This window comes from Dermacentor andersoni, chromosome 3 (assembly GCF_023375885.2).
Source record: "Dermacentor andersoni chromosome 3, qqDerAnde1_hic_scaffold, whole genome shotgun sequence".
Taxonomy (NCBI): domain Eukaryota; kingdom Metazoa; phylum Arthropoda; class Arachnida; order Ixodida; family Ixodidae; genus Dermacentor; species Dermacentor andersoni.
The window spans coordinates 86,966,233-86,982,724 of NC_092816.1; the positions used below are offsets into that span (position 1 = coordinate 86,966,233).

The 16,492-nt window shown below is 48.0% G+C and overlaps 1 protein-coding gene across 4 annotated transcripts in view; it reads right to left on the reverse strand.

Moving 5' to 3' along the window:
- Positions 1-4,187: 4,187 nt before the first annotated feature.
- Positions 4,188-16,492, reverse strand: part of LOC126524971 (uncharacterized) — a 108,481-nt gene continuing 96,176 nt past the window's right edge. For all 4 annotated transcript variants that reach the window (XM_072286729.1, XM_072286728.1, XM_072286727.1 and 1 more), the window contains 2 exons: positions 14,116-14,238; positions 4,188-4,905 (listed from right to left, as the gene is read on the reverse strand). In XM_072286729.1, the coding sequence (XP_072142830.1) occupies positions 4,327-4,905; positions 14,116-14,238 (702 nt within the window). In that variant the 3' untranslated portion in view covers positions 4,188-4,326. The remainder of the gene's footprint in view (positions 4,906-14,115; positions 14,239-16,492) is intronic.

Sequence of the window (16,492 nt, forward strand, 5' to 3'; positions counted from 1 at the left end):
AACACCTTTCTAATAATTCGGCGCCAAATAGCGTACTGGTACTTGGAGACTCCATCGTAACTGATACCCATAGAAAAGCCCTTGCTTTAGGCCCTAATCACTGTTTTAAGACTAACAGAAAACCCGTTGACGTCTTAAGCACACCGCGCTGCACAACCAGGTTCCTCCCGGAAGAAGAACGCTCGCGCTGTATTTCCGATGGCACTGCAAGCATTAAACCGTCAAATTCTAATTTGAAGACGTCTGAACCTGTTCGACCGTTAATTACCTTGTGGAGCATAAACTTAGACCAGTAATATGTAACAAGGAAAGTTATTTCGTAATTATGCCAGATGACATGTTTTCAAAAAAGCGATTTCAGCCATAGAAAACAATTTACAGCCAGTAAAACTCAAGCCCTCGGCAGTTAAGCAACGTGCGGTTGACCTCCTGTCAAGACATAATCTTGATAGGGTCGTCTCTACTGTGAAGAAAGCAAAATCCCTCACCTTAGAACTATTTTTCTCGGGTAAGGCTCATACGCAAGAAATTCCTTTTCGTGCTATACTGCCAGACAAAGGGACGTGGCAGGTCTGTGTCGCTAGTTACCTACAGAACTGCTTAGCTTCACTAGTTTTTTCAGACCCCTTTTTCTTGCATAATTCTCAGGCACTGGTTCAGTATTTGAAAGAGCAAATCTTGGTGATTGTACAGCTTTTAGTATGGATATCCAAGACCTATATTACCCCTTGCCGCATTACGAGCTGCTCAATTCCGTAAATGAGTGCATTAAATAACAAGTGCAAGAGTCAGCTTTTATTGACAGATGCGGTGTTTCCACAGGAGATTTTCAAAAAATTATTTCAATGTACTTAAAGTCGATGCTGATTGGGTGGTGAGATGGCGTGTTTCTGCAGAAATCAGGCAGTTGTATTGGTTCAAAAGTTGCCCCTGTTCTTAGCGATATTTAGCTGAGTAAGGTTGACAGCTGCTTAGAGAAAGCCTTAGGTGATTGCGTTATCAAGATATTTCGATACGTTGATGATTACCTGATTTTCTGTTATAGGCAAGAATTCGATTCCGCTGCTACCTCAGTAAGTGAGCAATTTCAACTTTATGGAGGAGGATTAAAGTTTACCACGGAACTTCGTCAGTGACGTGTAATTGAGTTTCTAGACATTTCCATGGTCTTCGAACAAAATCCCGTTTGTTCGTAGTACTCTCCAAGATCTTCGAAGCCGTTGTTAAACTTTCAATCCAAGCATTCCAAAGTAGTAAAAAACGGAATTGCCATGTCGTGCCTTAAGTCTTCTCTGACCAGATCCTGCATGCACAAAATTAGCGCCAGTTTTATTGCACAGGTCCGGCGCCTATTAGAAGCAGGTTATCCTAGCGTATCATTGGCCACTGTGGCTGACGCCTAAAGAAGTAGGTTTCGAGGGGGACGGACGGGATTACAGAAAGCAGTAATAGCAACAAAAAAAGAGTAGTGGCTATTTCGTACATTCATTCAGTATGGCACAGGCTTAAAAAAGTTGCAAGTAGATATGATGTTAATGTTGCTTTCACTGCTCCCAATAAGCTAGGTAAGATATGCGCTGCCGTGCAGAGGAAAAAGGAGCAGGTAAAAGGCAAAAAAAAGAAAAGATATTTGTCCTGTGAAGCACAATAAGAACAACAGTTTTACTGACTGCCGTATGTGTGTGGTTTATAAAGTTCCCTTTAGCTATGGCCAGTTCTACGTAGGGCAAACGGGGCAGTGTATCAACAGAGGCTAATGGAACATAAAAGGTCGTTAACCGGTGGATCACCTTCTAATTTTTGCCTATTTTGCCAAGATTATAGCTGCACGCCAGAGTCAGATGAATGCGCGATATTGCAAAGGTACAAGAATGAAGATGCGCGTCTTATGGTAGAGGCATGGCATATCTATAATGGTGGAACTGCGTGCGTGAGTCAGCCTTCAATTACCTTACATAAGGAAGAGATTAAGTGCCTTCTATCTCTCACGTAGACCGTCACATGCAACCGACTGACACGTGGTGATACCATTCCAGAGCTTGCGCAGTTGAGTTTTTTGTCTTCTTTCTTTCTTCCCCTCCGTGCTCCCTTCAGTTGATAGTCGGCGTTCGTGTTGTCCACTTCTCTTGTGTACTGTCTGCACGCCTCACCTTTTTTGCACAATGATCACTTGATAAGCATGTTACCTCCTATCTGTATTCTTGTAAGGTTGTTTTTTTGTATTTAATGTTCTCACTCTCTTCTGCAAGGCCCTACGGGCCCGGAAGATGTCCAAGTAAACTAACAAATACACACTGAGGGGATATGAGTAGGGGGTCTGGCACGATCAACCCGTTTAAAAGCGCGCGCTCCAAGACTGGCATTAGGGGGAAGCTTTTGTCGCGTGCTAAGGGGGTCGTGGTGGGGGGGAGAGGCGTCTATGCTGGTCGTAGCCGTACGGCGTGAAAGGAGGACCAGGATGCACTTGTGCGTGCGCTCGCTACTCTTGGTCTTTTAGAGCGATAGTGTGGCAGGCATTAGCAGACGCCCCCTTGACATCTATATCTACGATTATCTTTGTGCCTGGGAAAACGCATAATACACCAACATCCACTAATGCGGAATAGGCCATGGGAGGCATGGTTAACGGGCAATGGTCGGGAGAGCAAGTTGACTCTTCTGGGCCATGAACGAGAAGATCATGCCAGTGGGGCCTTATAATAGGGAACCCAACCATAGTGCCTTATTTTATTTATTTTCAGTACAGTTTATACTTTTTTTTTATTGCGATAAGGACTTGCCCTTTAGGTATAATTCTTGGTGCGTATATGGGTATTATATGTGTGTTGTTTTTACTCACTTACGTGCTGCGCCGATGCATTTTGGATCTCTATGAGGTCTCCTGGCCCGATTGAGGGAACATGGCGACGTAAGCAAAATGGGGATGGGGGAGGTTAGCGATTCTGGTAGTTTTTGTCGGCATGAGGAATGGAAGCAGGCAGAGAAAAGCCCCTAGGATACGAGCAAAGAAAGCTTAGCGTTAAAACACATACACTAATTCCTCAAGAGAAGAGTGAATAATGCTATGCTGGTTTCATTTCCGTAGCGCATACGTGGATCATTTAGGTCTTCGCATGGGGGTTGAAACACTCTGTATTGATAGCATTTGTCAGAGAAATTCGTTACTACTTACATGGTAATATAAAAGGGTCACAGCTTAGCGCGGCACCCAGCAGAGTCACAGCGTAAGCTGGAAGAGTGACTCCATAGCAGCTCTATTTTTGGAAGCATGGATCAGAGGGCATTCGTGACGGTCTCTTTGCGTCGTTTTCATGCGAACGATCTGAACTTTCCCGCTGATATGGGCCGCGAGCTACGGAACCGTTCGGCTCTCTGCACAGTGGTCTGCTGGGTCCGACGTTGCCTGGTTGTAGCAGCGTGCGTAGCTCTACAGTTCGCTTCTACAGCAACGGTTCGTACCTTCTGAGGTGGCGCCATGACGTGTACCGACGAGCAAACACAGGCATCGACACTACACGGCTCACATGTCACATCCCTTGACCCATGGCACGATACTACGCGGTTGATGATCATGATGGTTTATTGGCATCCCCTTCGAAACGAGGCGGTGACAAATAGCTTGAATTAACAGAGTCCTGCTACATGAAACATGAAACTACTACATGCAACTGCTACATGTCTGGAGACCTGGTGGAGTACAACACCAATGGAATGCAAAGTTTGCACGTATTGAGGCTAGGCAGCGCGCATGTTACATCGCGTGACAAGTGGCACAACTCGATGCTCATGATGCTGCTGCTGATTTATTGGTAACTCGATTGAAACAAGGCGCTGCCAAAGAGTCAGCTAGCCTGCTTGCTAGCCTGCTGTTTATTATTCTAGCATTATTCTGTAAATATATCTATTCTTCTTTTGTTTCCTCAAGAGAATCTATCCATTTCTTGGCCGATTCCCACTAGTGAATAGGTGCCGTATACATGATTGATAGGAAACAAAAACTACCTTGTACCGTTGCCTATGCAACTGCTGCGACGGACACCGGCGGCGGCGTCGGGCAACAACATCGCCAACTGAAACGGCTATTCGAATGAGCGCTTAATAGCTTACGTTGTAAACTTGTGTATATATGAATATATATATATATATATATATATATATATATATATATATAATTGTGTTAAGCTTGCACCAAAACTATAGCACGAATGAAAGTAGAAAGAACAATGGTGGTTGTTATGGCCGCGCAGGCGTTTTAAATTGAACTTGCACGCACAAGCAGCGTGAGAAGGCTTGCGCATGTTAAGCCAGTTTCTTGGCGCGCGCCTTTTAGTACGTGCTGCGTGGATAGTTGGCGTGCGGTTTGTTGGCGACAGAGCCCTTGTGGTGGCGACGTTTTGGCGAGGGCGAAGCGGCGTCGGATTTACTCTGAGTGTTAGCGACCGCACTGCCGCCAGTCGCCATCGGGGCTCCTGGTGTCCCCATACTTCCGGCTGGGTAGGAGCCGTGCCCTTGGGTTCCTGGCTGGGCCATCATGCCGCCGACTGGGTAGATGCCCTGCCCTTGGGCTCCTGGTGGGGCCATCACGCCACCGGCTGGGTAGAAGCCCTGCCCTAGGGCTCCTGGCTGGGCCATCATGCCGCCGGCTGGGTAGAAGCCCTGCCCTTGGGCTCCTGGTGGGGCTATCATGCCGCCGGCTGGGTAGAAGCCCTGCCCTTGGGCTCCTGGTTGGGCCATCATGCCGCCGGCTGGGTACCCAAGGCCTGCTGGTTGGGCCATCATGCCACCGCCTGGGTAGAAGCCCTGCATCGAAGCTCCTGGCGCCACCAAGCCGCCGGTTGGGCACAAGCCCTGCATTGGAGCTCCCGGTGCCATCATGTTGCCGCTTGGCAAGAAGGCTGGCATCCCCTACGAGCCCGCGCCATGATAAGTACTGATCAGATCCTATCGTACTACAGACACTTTAATGGTTTTCTTTGGCTGAGTATTTCCCCTATTAAACACCACAGTCCAAAAATCATGCATACACGCAAGCTTTCCTTTGCGCCTTTATGATAAGGAACTGTCTTTTTTATTCGTTCAAGACACTGTTGGCTCAGCACAAATTCAGAAATCATGCCCTGTACATGACTAACCAGGTCTCTAATATATGAGTATGGTTTCAAAATATTAAGTTTGCTGCGTTAGTTGCCAATATATAGCCTCTAGCACTACGATGCTACATTTGAGGAGACTTAAACTACTGCTTCTTCACCTGTACCGCTTTTGTTTATTTGTTAATTAAAAAAAATTAAGCAATTAAGCGGTAACTGTGAGAGAAATGCGTACACATCGCGTCAAACCTCAAAGAGTTGCGACGTAATGGTGATCCATGACTTAAACCGTGTTCACCACTTTGCAAAGTCTCATTCAAGATCGCTCTGGTCACACGCCCTGCCTATTGTCGTGACTTCAGTGTAGAGGACCAAAGACTGACTCCTTCCGTAGACGAAGAAGAAATGAAAAACTTTATACAGTATTTATAGATAGTGGATGATAGCGTACAGCTAGCAGTAAGAGCGCATCAGACCGACTGGGCGGCTGGAAGCGACTCTCTCTTTTCACAATGGGCCGGTTCTTCCGTAACTCCCTTCGGCGACCCCTCGTCGGCAGCAACCGCTTTGGGCGAGTTTTCGTCGGCAGGAACCAGGCGGGGCAGGGTGATGACCTTGCCCGCGTCGAATTCTTGATTCGCTGCGGAGATGCCTAGGCGCTTCTTAAATCGGCTCCCGTGTCGAATTCTTGATTCGCCGCGGAGAAGTGGCCGCTCCCGTCACCTCGTGGTAACTCCACGAAAACAAGCGCTCTAACTCCCCTCTGTGCTTTCAACAGCACCATTACGGTTGTTGTACTAAACAAGAAACACGCACCCGATAAAGAGCCCGAGATACACACCTCTATAAATAGGGCGCCCAAAGAAGACACATTCAAAGAAAATTAACAGCTAAGGAATAGATTGCAAAGCAATTCTTAAAGAGTCATACGGGCAGGCAAGACACAGCTGAAGCAATCGAAGAAAATTTACATTTTGCCCTGTCTCGCTCCGAGTAAAATTCTGTCACTTGTCATTGGGTTTACCAACTTGCTGGTATGCGTCGCATGACCAAACAAGTGTTTCAACCTCTTCCCAGCATCCTGGCCAATAGAAATCTTGCGCTAGCCTAGCCTTTGTCTTCTGGATACCGAAGTGACCCGCCCAAACATGCCCATGCACTTACTGTGGTCGGTATTTTCTGGCTCGTGTTGTTGGTTGTATGTTAGACCTTGAAATCCTGATATTTCCGGTACTCGAGACCTGACCTAGTGTAAAACGAGATGTTCTTTCGGGCCACTCCTTCATTTACATTAGCCTTCACTATAGTTAGCCAAGGGTCACTTTTCTGTGCCGCGATAAGCGCCTTTCGTCCAACCCTACTAAGCTGCTCCCTGCAAAAGGATGTGGGACTAAGCAGTAAACCTTTCACTTCAGCCCTAGGCACCCCATTTTCCGCATTCTCAAAAGGCTCCTCACCCACTGTCACTGATCCGGTAATTGATCCTTCACAAGTTTAAGTAATCTGCTTTTCATCAGCCGTATCTATCTCCCGGCCTAGACTGCCGCTGTGAGGACGTTACATTGTCAGTAATTTTCTCGTTTGAACATGAGCTTTCAAGTTTCTTTGAGAAGGCGCGTGACCGCGATAGCGTTAATGCCATGCAAGCGAGACTGGTAGTGAACGACCGGCCCTCCTTTTCTAAAAGCTGCTCCGATTTGTTCGAAAAAAAATATGAGAACTGTTCGGTTAAACTTGGACTCCCGGCTGCCTCCGTTTGCAACCTTCCAAAAGCGCCCTCGAGGGTTAGCCTGGCAACTGGCAAGCACGCGCTCTGCTCTTCTGCGACCTCTCTTATCCAAGCGCATTCCCCTGTATAGTATCCGACAGAAACAAATGACGGATGAGTAACATCCATGGTGGCGGCGGAACCGCGAAGTGCCCGGCACATTTTCCCGTTTACCCCGACCTTTTGGATATATGGCTCGAGCAGACTCAGATTTTCATCTGAATCGTTAGTGCTGGCGAACGCGATTTGCTCCTTGCAATATAAGGAAACTTCGCCTTCCTTGTTGCAACGGAAGCAGGTAATTGGTCTCTGGGCCTCGAACGCACGCTCTACGTCTGCCTTAGCTTTAGCGGCCCCAGCCTACTGGGCTGTCTCTGCTAGCCCTTCCCTCGCCACCTCAGCCTTAGTCGATACTCCCTTGCTGAACTCGTCGCTCGTGGATAATTTCTTATTCGGCGAAATTGGGTTGCGAGGGGAAAACCGCTTTCCGGAATAGTCCTTCTTTCTGGCCTATCTTCCTGAATAGGTTTTCCTGGGAAGTTTCGGCGCGTGTAATAATCCTGCGCGAGCTGCGCTGCCTTCTCGAGGTCTACCTCTGGGAGCCTGTCCTGCAGTCAAAGTCTAACTTCTGAAAGAACTCGGTAAGAATGATCTAGTGCTAGGCATTCAAGCACCTTGTCGTGGTTGCCATACACTACTGCACGTTTGAGCCCCTCTTTTAAGTTAGGCTTTAACTCGTACGTGAACTAAGTGTGCGACTCGCTGCTCCTTTTTGCCTGTCTAAACCGCTGTCGAAATGCCTCGGCAGATAGGCGTTATTTACGAAGGAGCGCGGCTTTTACCTTTCCATAGTTCTCGTAGTCTTCTTTGGACAAGTGTGTGAGAAGTTCCGCGGCCTCTCCTAGGACAACCGAAAGAAGATTTTGAGATCAAAGACTTTCGTCCAGCCCTATCTTTTCACACTTACGTTAGAAATTCACGCGTAAAAGTGCGATATAACTGCCTATCCTGTACGGTAGCATCAGGTCCTGTATTCTCAGTTTAGGCGTATTGTCTCCACCAGGAAAGAGGACTTCAACGCGCCGATCTGATACGAATTGCCAGTTCTCACATTTTAAGAGCATAACTTCGCTCTTCGCGCCTTTCTACTTTTCGCGGCTTCTTCTCTCCTCTGCCTTGTCGCCACTTTTCTGCTGCTCTGCCTCCTCGCGCCTTTCTTGCTCCTCTTCGCGCAATTTTTTTCTCGCTTCTCCTCTCAAGAATTTTTCCCCAACCTCTTCGACTTCCTCCTCAGTTACCTCGTGTGCCCTCATAACGTCCAGAATGGCTTTCTTTCGCCTTGCCGCGGCCACCGTAATGCCCATCTGACAAACATCAAGAAGGTCCTGTACCCTGAGCCTCTCCATCCCGATCTGACGGCTCGTCTCCGGTTTTGCCTCCAAATTAGCTTTGTTTCCAAGCGAGAAATCTATGCAAGGCCTGCAGCGAACTAAGACAAAACCACTACAACCCTTTCAGAAAACTCGAGCAATGGCCCTTAGCATTGACGTGTGCGACAAAGGTCTGGCGATGCGAAAGGCAAACGTCGGGCACCCACCCCTTCCAATGTAGCTGAAGCCGGTGGTCCTCGTGGCTGTCGTTAAGCGGTGTAGCGGGCGTTATCTGGCTTCTAATCCCACAGCTTGCCATCCACTGTTGTAACTTCGGGGTGGAGGACGAAAGACGGACTCGTTCCGTAGACGAAGAAGAAACGAAAAACTTTATACATTATTTACAGATAGTGTATGATAGCGTACAGGTAGCCGTAAGAGCGCATCAGAGAGACTGGGCGGCTGGAAGTAGGTCTCGCTTCTCAGAATAGGCCGGTTCTCCCTTAAATCCCTTCGGCGACTCCTCGTCGGCAGCAGCCGCTTTGGGCGAGTTCTCGTCGGCAGGAACCAGGCGGGGCAGGGTGATGACCTCCCCCACGTCGAATTTTTTATTCGTCGCGGAGATGGCTGGGGGCTTCTTGAATCGGCTCCCGTGTCGAATTCTTGATTCGTCGCGGAGAAGTCGGAGCTCCCGTCACCTCGTGGTAGCCACGTTGTGCATGTAGTATGGCAGCTCCCCTCGCCTCATGGTCACCACGTGGTGCTCGTAGTATGGGACAACACTATTCGAGGATCAAATTGCAACTGTCAGTGGTCCGGAGCAGACCACAGTGAGTTTATATATACACATAAATGCATGCTTCTTATGATAAGAGAATTAAGAAACGGACTCTTCTGTTTCTTCTCTCTCTCTCTCTCTCTCTATATATATATATATATATATATATATATATATATATATATATTGGTGGTGTTTAATAGTCACCGGTGTTTTGGACCAATAATTAGAGCAGGGCGCAGACTCCCAGCATGAGCGGTATTCAGGAGCAAAAGCGCTGAAAAGGGCGACCCACTAGAAGGCGCTGGAGAGGACGACCCAATTTATCGTTCCACAACTTCTCTACAATTTCCCCTGGTTCTCAGCTCGTCACTATGAGTGGGTCGTAGTAGTTTCTTGAGGTGGTCGACGTTGACAATGTTTCGTCCACGACGGCGCACGGCCGAAGACTGTTCAACGGGCTCGGTCACGTAGTTCACCTGAGATGTGCTTTGGACGACGCGGTAGGGGACTTCATCCTTGGGCAGTAGCAGTTTCGACGACAGCCCAGGTGCAGTGGAAGGGACCGAGAGCCACACAAGCGCTCCAGCGAAGAACCTGGACACAGGTGTGGTGTCACCACGAATTCTCTCCTGGCGCTCTTGGTCAGTTGAAGTTCAGGCCCGCGAGAGATTGCGATACTGTTCGGCATGTCTGGCTGTGGCAGAAATAGGAGCGCACTGAGATGCATCCGGCTTGTGCAGAAGGAGTGTGTCGATTGAGTACGTCGAGTGCCGTGTGCACAACAAGAAAGAGGGTGAAAAGCCAGTGGCGGTCCGAGTGGCGGTATTGCAGGCGTAGGTTGCGAAGGGGAGAATGGCATCCGAATATGTGTGGTCGGAGGCTACGTACATTGCGAGCATGTCGCCAAGGGTACGGTTCCTTTTTTATTTACAAATACTGCTGTCTCCATACAAGACATGGCCGGGGGTGGGTGAATACAAAACGTAGAATATACAAGATCACGTTCGCAGAGCATAACAGGTTAAATGGTCACAAAAAAGAGGCAAGAGAGGTTTACAGAATGCAGATCAATGTTAAGAACGCTAAGAAATACTAACACGATATATATTTTATCACTTCTGTAGAAGATTGCTCAGTGCGTAGTCGTCTAACGGATCTATCAAGCTTGTTCCGCAATTCAATTGTTGATGGAAGGAAAGAAAATTTAGAGTAGTTCAGCTGCGACCGAAGCGTCACAGTGTTAATTCACCGAATCAATGCGCCTCGTACGGCGTACTGAGCTGGCGAGGAAAGATATAGGCACGCAAACGTGAACAGAAGAATTGACAATATTGTAAAGCATGATAAGACGATCACATGCGCGTGTCAGAGCCTGCGACTGTAGGGATAGCAGCTGAGCATGCGAGGAAGGTGAGAAATGGCGATAGTACGCCTCGAATATTAATCGTATCGCTATTTTTGTACAGCTTCGAGTTTAGCAAGGTCGCACTGATGGATAGAGGACCAAATTATGGAGGCGTATTCAAGGATGGGTTGAACTAGCGGTTTGTAGGCCGTGAGCTTGCACTATTTATTGGAATTTTTCAGCGTGCGGTTGATGTAACCAAGCCTCTGAAGCGCTTTTGAACTGATGAGGTCAACTTGCTTGTGCCATTTTAAGTTAGTCGTGAAAGTACACACATATATATATATATATATATATATATATATATATATATATACAAGGCACCATGTGGCCAGCTTCCCACATGTCACGCACATAGCCTTTCATTACTTTATCACACCTAATGCTAACGTGCTAGCTAAAAGTAAATTTTGGCCTGCGATTACTGCTGCATGCTTTATTTTTTGCACTATTCACGATTTTAAATGCTACGGGTTCAGCATGCTGAAAGCATGTATAGTTGTATGCAGGTAGCCTTACTCCCCCTTATACAAAGTAATAATATTATTGTATTAACGCGTTTCGAAGTGAGTACGCAGATTCAAGGAAAGAGAACTTTTCATTTCAGGCTTACGAAGAGTCGCTGCTAACCTATAGGAGGGTAACCATCTCTCCAGCAAAAACATCTTGGTAAAAATGCGGTGCCCACAAGCGGCACACGCAATACTTAACGCACATGAGCAACTAGGGTACGCATGTCTCTATTTATTATTTTGTATTGGTAAACTGCCACAAGTGCTCCACGCAAAACTTCAGGCAGTACTGCCGACATAATTATTGTTTGACAGCAAATAAAACCAGGCCTGGTTGCTCAGTGGCGATGGTGTTGGGCTGCTGAGCGGGATCGAATCCCGGCCACGGCGGCCGCATTTCGATGGGAGCGAAATGCGAAAACACCTGTGTACTTAGTTTTAGGTACACGTTAAAGAACCCCAGGTGTTCGAAATTTCCGGAGTCCTCCACTACGGCGTGCCTCATAATCAGAAAGTGGTTTTGGCACGTAAAACCCGTAATTTAATTCAATGACTGCAAATTTCGCTAAAAGTTCGCCCAAATGAGTGAATTATTTAGTAAATAAAATTAGCTGCATTGAGTTTGAATCCAGGAATGCATTTTAGGCTGAACCTAAAGCTTTATAAAGAAAAGCAAAGTCGCAGGCTCCTCTCAGTTTATCTTTGCTGATCAACCATGCGCCATAGAAGCAGCAGCAACTACCGGAAGTTCATTGATAGTAACATGAAAAATACTAACTTGAAACCCGTCGTGCGCGAAAAAAGGAAACAACCTTGGAGCACGCTCCCGCTCGAAACCGTCTATCTCACTCTTTCAAACAACTGCCTTACTGAAAACTTCCTGCCGATGTCACGTGACAGCTTCTGGCTGCTGCAGTGTTCAACTCTCGGGCGTAAGGCTATGTGATCCGACTGAAAAGGCGAGCTTTAAGTAGCTTTGCAATGTGTGAACAGCAACCCGTTTGTCCCCCTTCTGTGTCATCCAGTGATGTTTGCCTTTGGGTACTGGCTTCGCCTGCCTTTCTGTGTTGGCTGCTTCTTTATGCCATTCCAACATAGCATGTGCACCCAGTGCCAGCGTTCAAGGCATTAGACTCCTTTTAGGACGTGCAGTCAGCAAGCGCTTGTCTCTGTGTTAATTGGGACACCAAAGGCAAATTATAAGCCGACGTGGCGTGTTATAATACCGTTCTATAAACCTCGCAGCGCTTGCTTTGCGTCATGAAAAGACTTAGTTCACGAGAACTAAGGGGTCAGCACGAGGGTCAGCACATCTTTAGCTTATTGCAAATCACCCGTCCCAGAGTGGGGAGTGGTGACGCTGCATAAGCCAGCATCGCTCTTTACTGCCGTCGGGGCGGAAATGGTGCTCGGCAGACGGCGCTAACATTTGCGGCGCAATATACAAGCGCGCGGTCACGGACAAACTACGCCACGACAGACCATTGGATTCGCGGCTGTGCCTGATCTAGCTCAAATGGGGTGGACAGTTCGGGAATCCTGCGACTTCGCGTGGACGTAGCATGCTCTGCTAATTACAATTTTTGTGAGTTTCGTAAGCCAGAAAAACCGGCGCAGCACTGCGCGATAACGAGTCTACTGAAACACGAAAGAGCCGGCGGCGCCGAGTGAAGAAAGCGAAACCTCTCGACCGCCCACACTGTTGTCAAGTGTAACTTCGATCAGATCTTTGTGCTAAAAAAAAAGTTCCAATAGAACTGGACAAGCCACACTTTAGTGTTATAATGTAATCCAATGACATTTTTATTTCGAGTGGTTGAGTACTACAGAGAGAATTATAATGAGGAGTGCCTCCGTCATAGGGCTAGTTCTTGAATGTCCCGAGTTAATCTCATTTACAGCGTTTCCTCGACTAGGCCATTACTGAAGCTCTGCTCGCGATAATAGTGATGACTCAGGCATTCTCGAGCACTAATCTATTACATTAGTTTGACCTGTCATTTGCCTTCAGTGTCCCTTTAACTCGTTTTTCATGTCGATAGAAAGAGAGAAGGGAGGAAAGAAAGAATTCGCACGCCGCTAATCATATAGTTGTAACTGTATATAGGGGGAAAAGTGTACGTGCGGATTTTGGGCCTGCTTACATAAACAGTGAATCAGTGCTTCCATGTTTAAAGGCAAAACAAGAGAGAATATATGCATTCGCGTGTCCTGAACAAAGCTTTTGATGTGCGTACTCCGGCGAACAAACACCTCTGAATACCAAATATACCATGCAGCACCCAAATACTAATCTATAAAATTCGTATTGGCTATGCCTTGACCCAGGACGGGCTGACAATGTGATGTCATTGCCAGAAGGGCCGTCGACGTGACGCCTTGGACTACGACAATAGCAAATAACTAGACAAATGCAGCATGTAAGCAGACAATCCCGCCGATGCAACGCAGGACTGTGACGATTCAACCTCTAAAACAAAGGGCGCCTACTCAACGCGCCGCAGAGGCGCTCGACCGACGACCGAACACATCTTGCCGGTCGGAGTGCCTTGGCGGCAAGAACATCAGGCATAAGTGGATCCAGCGACCCGCCAAGGCTTTCAACAACTGTGTACAATGACCGACAATGACGTTAGCGCCAATAGCTTGTCAAGGGAAAACGCCGCGGTTTCACCCGAAGGGCAAGCCATTGACAGCGATAGCGAGGTTTAGCGTTGTACTTCTTGTACTCCGAAAATGCTCGGATATTACGCTGGTGCAACACATAGGCGCGAGCCAACGCGCAAGGCAGCTCCTGCTGGGCTGAAGGAACAGCGGGAGTTAAACAACTCCTGTGAGGAGTGCGTAATCGCGGTTCACTGCCAGCAGCAAGAGTATGCTACAACAGACGAGAAACGAATGCTTATTATGACGTCATTGTTCTAAAGAATCATACAATATGCTTCTAATATGGGCGTACATGTCTTTTTGATGGACTCGTGAATGAATATGTAGGCTGGTTTTATTGCTGCTTCTTCTGAAATTACTGCAGAGGAGCTTATCATTTCAGGGAAGATGTCGATAAGTGCTAAGCGTCTTGACAACTGAGTTTGAGGATGGCCAAAACGAACTCTGTTTTTTTCCTATCTAAAAATGTATGCTTTCTAGTTATTACCAGACAATTAGGTTGAACGCAAACCTGTTATTTACCTGAGTGAATGCCTGCCCACGCAGTTGCTGCATGTCTTCATCATTCAGAAGGCCATTGGAGTTCAGTGTTCCTTGCTGCTTAACGCCTTCGTAGAAGTCGTGTATAACGTACAAGATCACCACCTGCACCGAAAACAAAAAGATGAAAATAGAAAAGTAAAAAAAAAACGAAAGCAGGACAAGGCTTAATGTGACGGTTCTCCTAACAAATTTCAGCCAGCCAAAAAATTGTCATAGAAATTAGCGCAAATCTTCAGCACCTACATACCAACGATCCGACGCAGTTGTCATGGCGAGACTTGCAGTGGTGGTGTATTTTGGATTACGTCGACGTCGTAACACTTGGAGCCGAACATGATGATGATGATGATGGATGCATTTTATTGTCGTATGGAACAGATATGGCCAAATAGCGTCAAAGCGCCAAACATCGCAGGTATGAACTGCTATCGACATATGTTGCAGGAGCAATTCTGAAGCCGACGCTAGAGAGAGAGGGATAGAGGATGAAGCATTTAATCAATTTAAGGAACATCGCAGGGTCCTTCTACGGGCCCAGGGCGTGGGTAGAGCCCTCAGTCCAGGAACCCATGAGCCTCGGCCGCCCGGCACGCTCTCACGACAGGATTGAGCCGGTGCTTGAAATTGACTCTACAGACAATGAGGCTTCCCACTGTTGTGCGGCGGGGTGTGGGATTGTGGGGCTGGCGCTCTTGAGCAGCTACGCCTAAGTGGAGCATTAGCGCGTGGCCGCAGCATTACAATCTTGGCCTTCTTGCGGGAACCGTGTGGGCGCACACTGCATGATGTAGCATGCGGTGCGGAAAAATTGTTTGTCTGGAGCTGCCTCCTCGAAAGTGCTTCGGCTCGCGTGTTGATCTCGATCTCGATCTTGCAGAGGGGCATTTGCTGCGCTGTAGTGTATAGTGTTCAAGTGTGGCGTGAAATCGTTTTTGGAATTGGTTCCGAACGGTCCTCGTCACAGTTGCTTCACCGCGAAGCTCCACGAGTGTGCGCTCGAGCCGATGCGTGGGCCTTCAGGTATATCCTGCGAGAGATTCGCGTCCGGGCGTCCGTAATGTTGTGGCCGTTTCAGGAAATGTAGGGGTATTTGAAACGGTGGTTGCCATTCCCGTAATTCTACCGGCAGTGTAGTGAACATGTTCTTCTGGAGACGTGCTTAAAGTTAGGCTAACCTCTTTCGTAAGCAAGCCTCTGGGGTGTTACGTGCCAAAAAATAAGATCGGCGATTGGCTAGACCTGTGTCCTGGAGCGGCAATATCGGCGTACACCGGTGCAGAGCGCATAGATAGGCGGTGGGGTTCGCGATCCGGAAGGCGGTTGTCGCGAATAAATGTGCTAGAACTCGGGGCACGATCTTGACAGTGGTCACGACGGAAGCTTGGTAGGTAATACGGATGATTGCGGCAGTGGCGTGAAATGTGGACGATGTGAGAGCAAGAAAAACACTTCTGCAAGGTGACTCACGAGGTACCTTCATGCAATTCTTTACAAGAAAAACAGATTGGTCGATCGTCTCGCGTCATCCACTCAGATGGGTTTCTGTAGCGGGGTGTGAATTGGGGAGCGGAAGCGGCGGCAGCAACAATTGGGGCGCTGAAGTGTTCAGCGTGAGGACCGCAAGCGCACATGGGCTGAGGTGTGTGACAGGTTGCTTGTGGAATGCTCATATTCGCAAACTCTTGATGGACGACGGCTTGAATGAGATATATTGTCGCCAAATTGTCGTGAGCAGGTGCTTGATAAGTGGCTGGAGCCTTGACTTCGAGTTCCTGGCGAACAATCCTGGTTAGGTTGTTAGGTGTCGAGAACGGATGGGGCGTCACGGCATCTTCGCATGAGGATGTTGCAGCCGTGTTCGGGAGTTTGGTAAAGCGGTGAGTAATGCACCTGCTTTTTGCTTGTTCAAACCGACGGCATTCTGCTATGATGGATTCAACCGTGCTGCAGTGCTTACACATGGGCATGTTGAAGACATCTTCAGCTATGCCTTTCCCCACGTGGACAACCTTGTGCGCCTCTGGCATGTCTTTGCCGATGATGTGGTACAAGGCTAGCACGTCTTGCATCTATGCGACGGATGATTCCGTCGACGTCTGAGCTCTGGCCACGGGTTCATGCCGGGCTGTCATTTGTCGTACGACCAATCGGCCAAACAATTTGCGCATCTTCTCCTTGCATACATCCCAGCTTGTCAGTTCTTCGTGCGTGTTAAACCTACGCGAGCTGTGCCCTGTGGGTAGAAAAAGATGTTGACGAGCAGTAGCGCGTCATCCAACCTGTGGTGCTTGCTGACACGCTCGTACAGTAGTAGCCAATCGTCGACGTCATTGTTGTCCGTACCGCAAAATGTGCT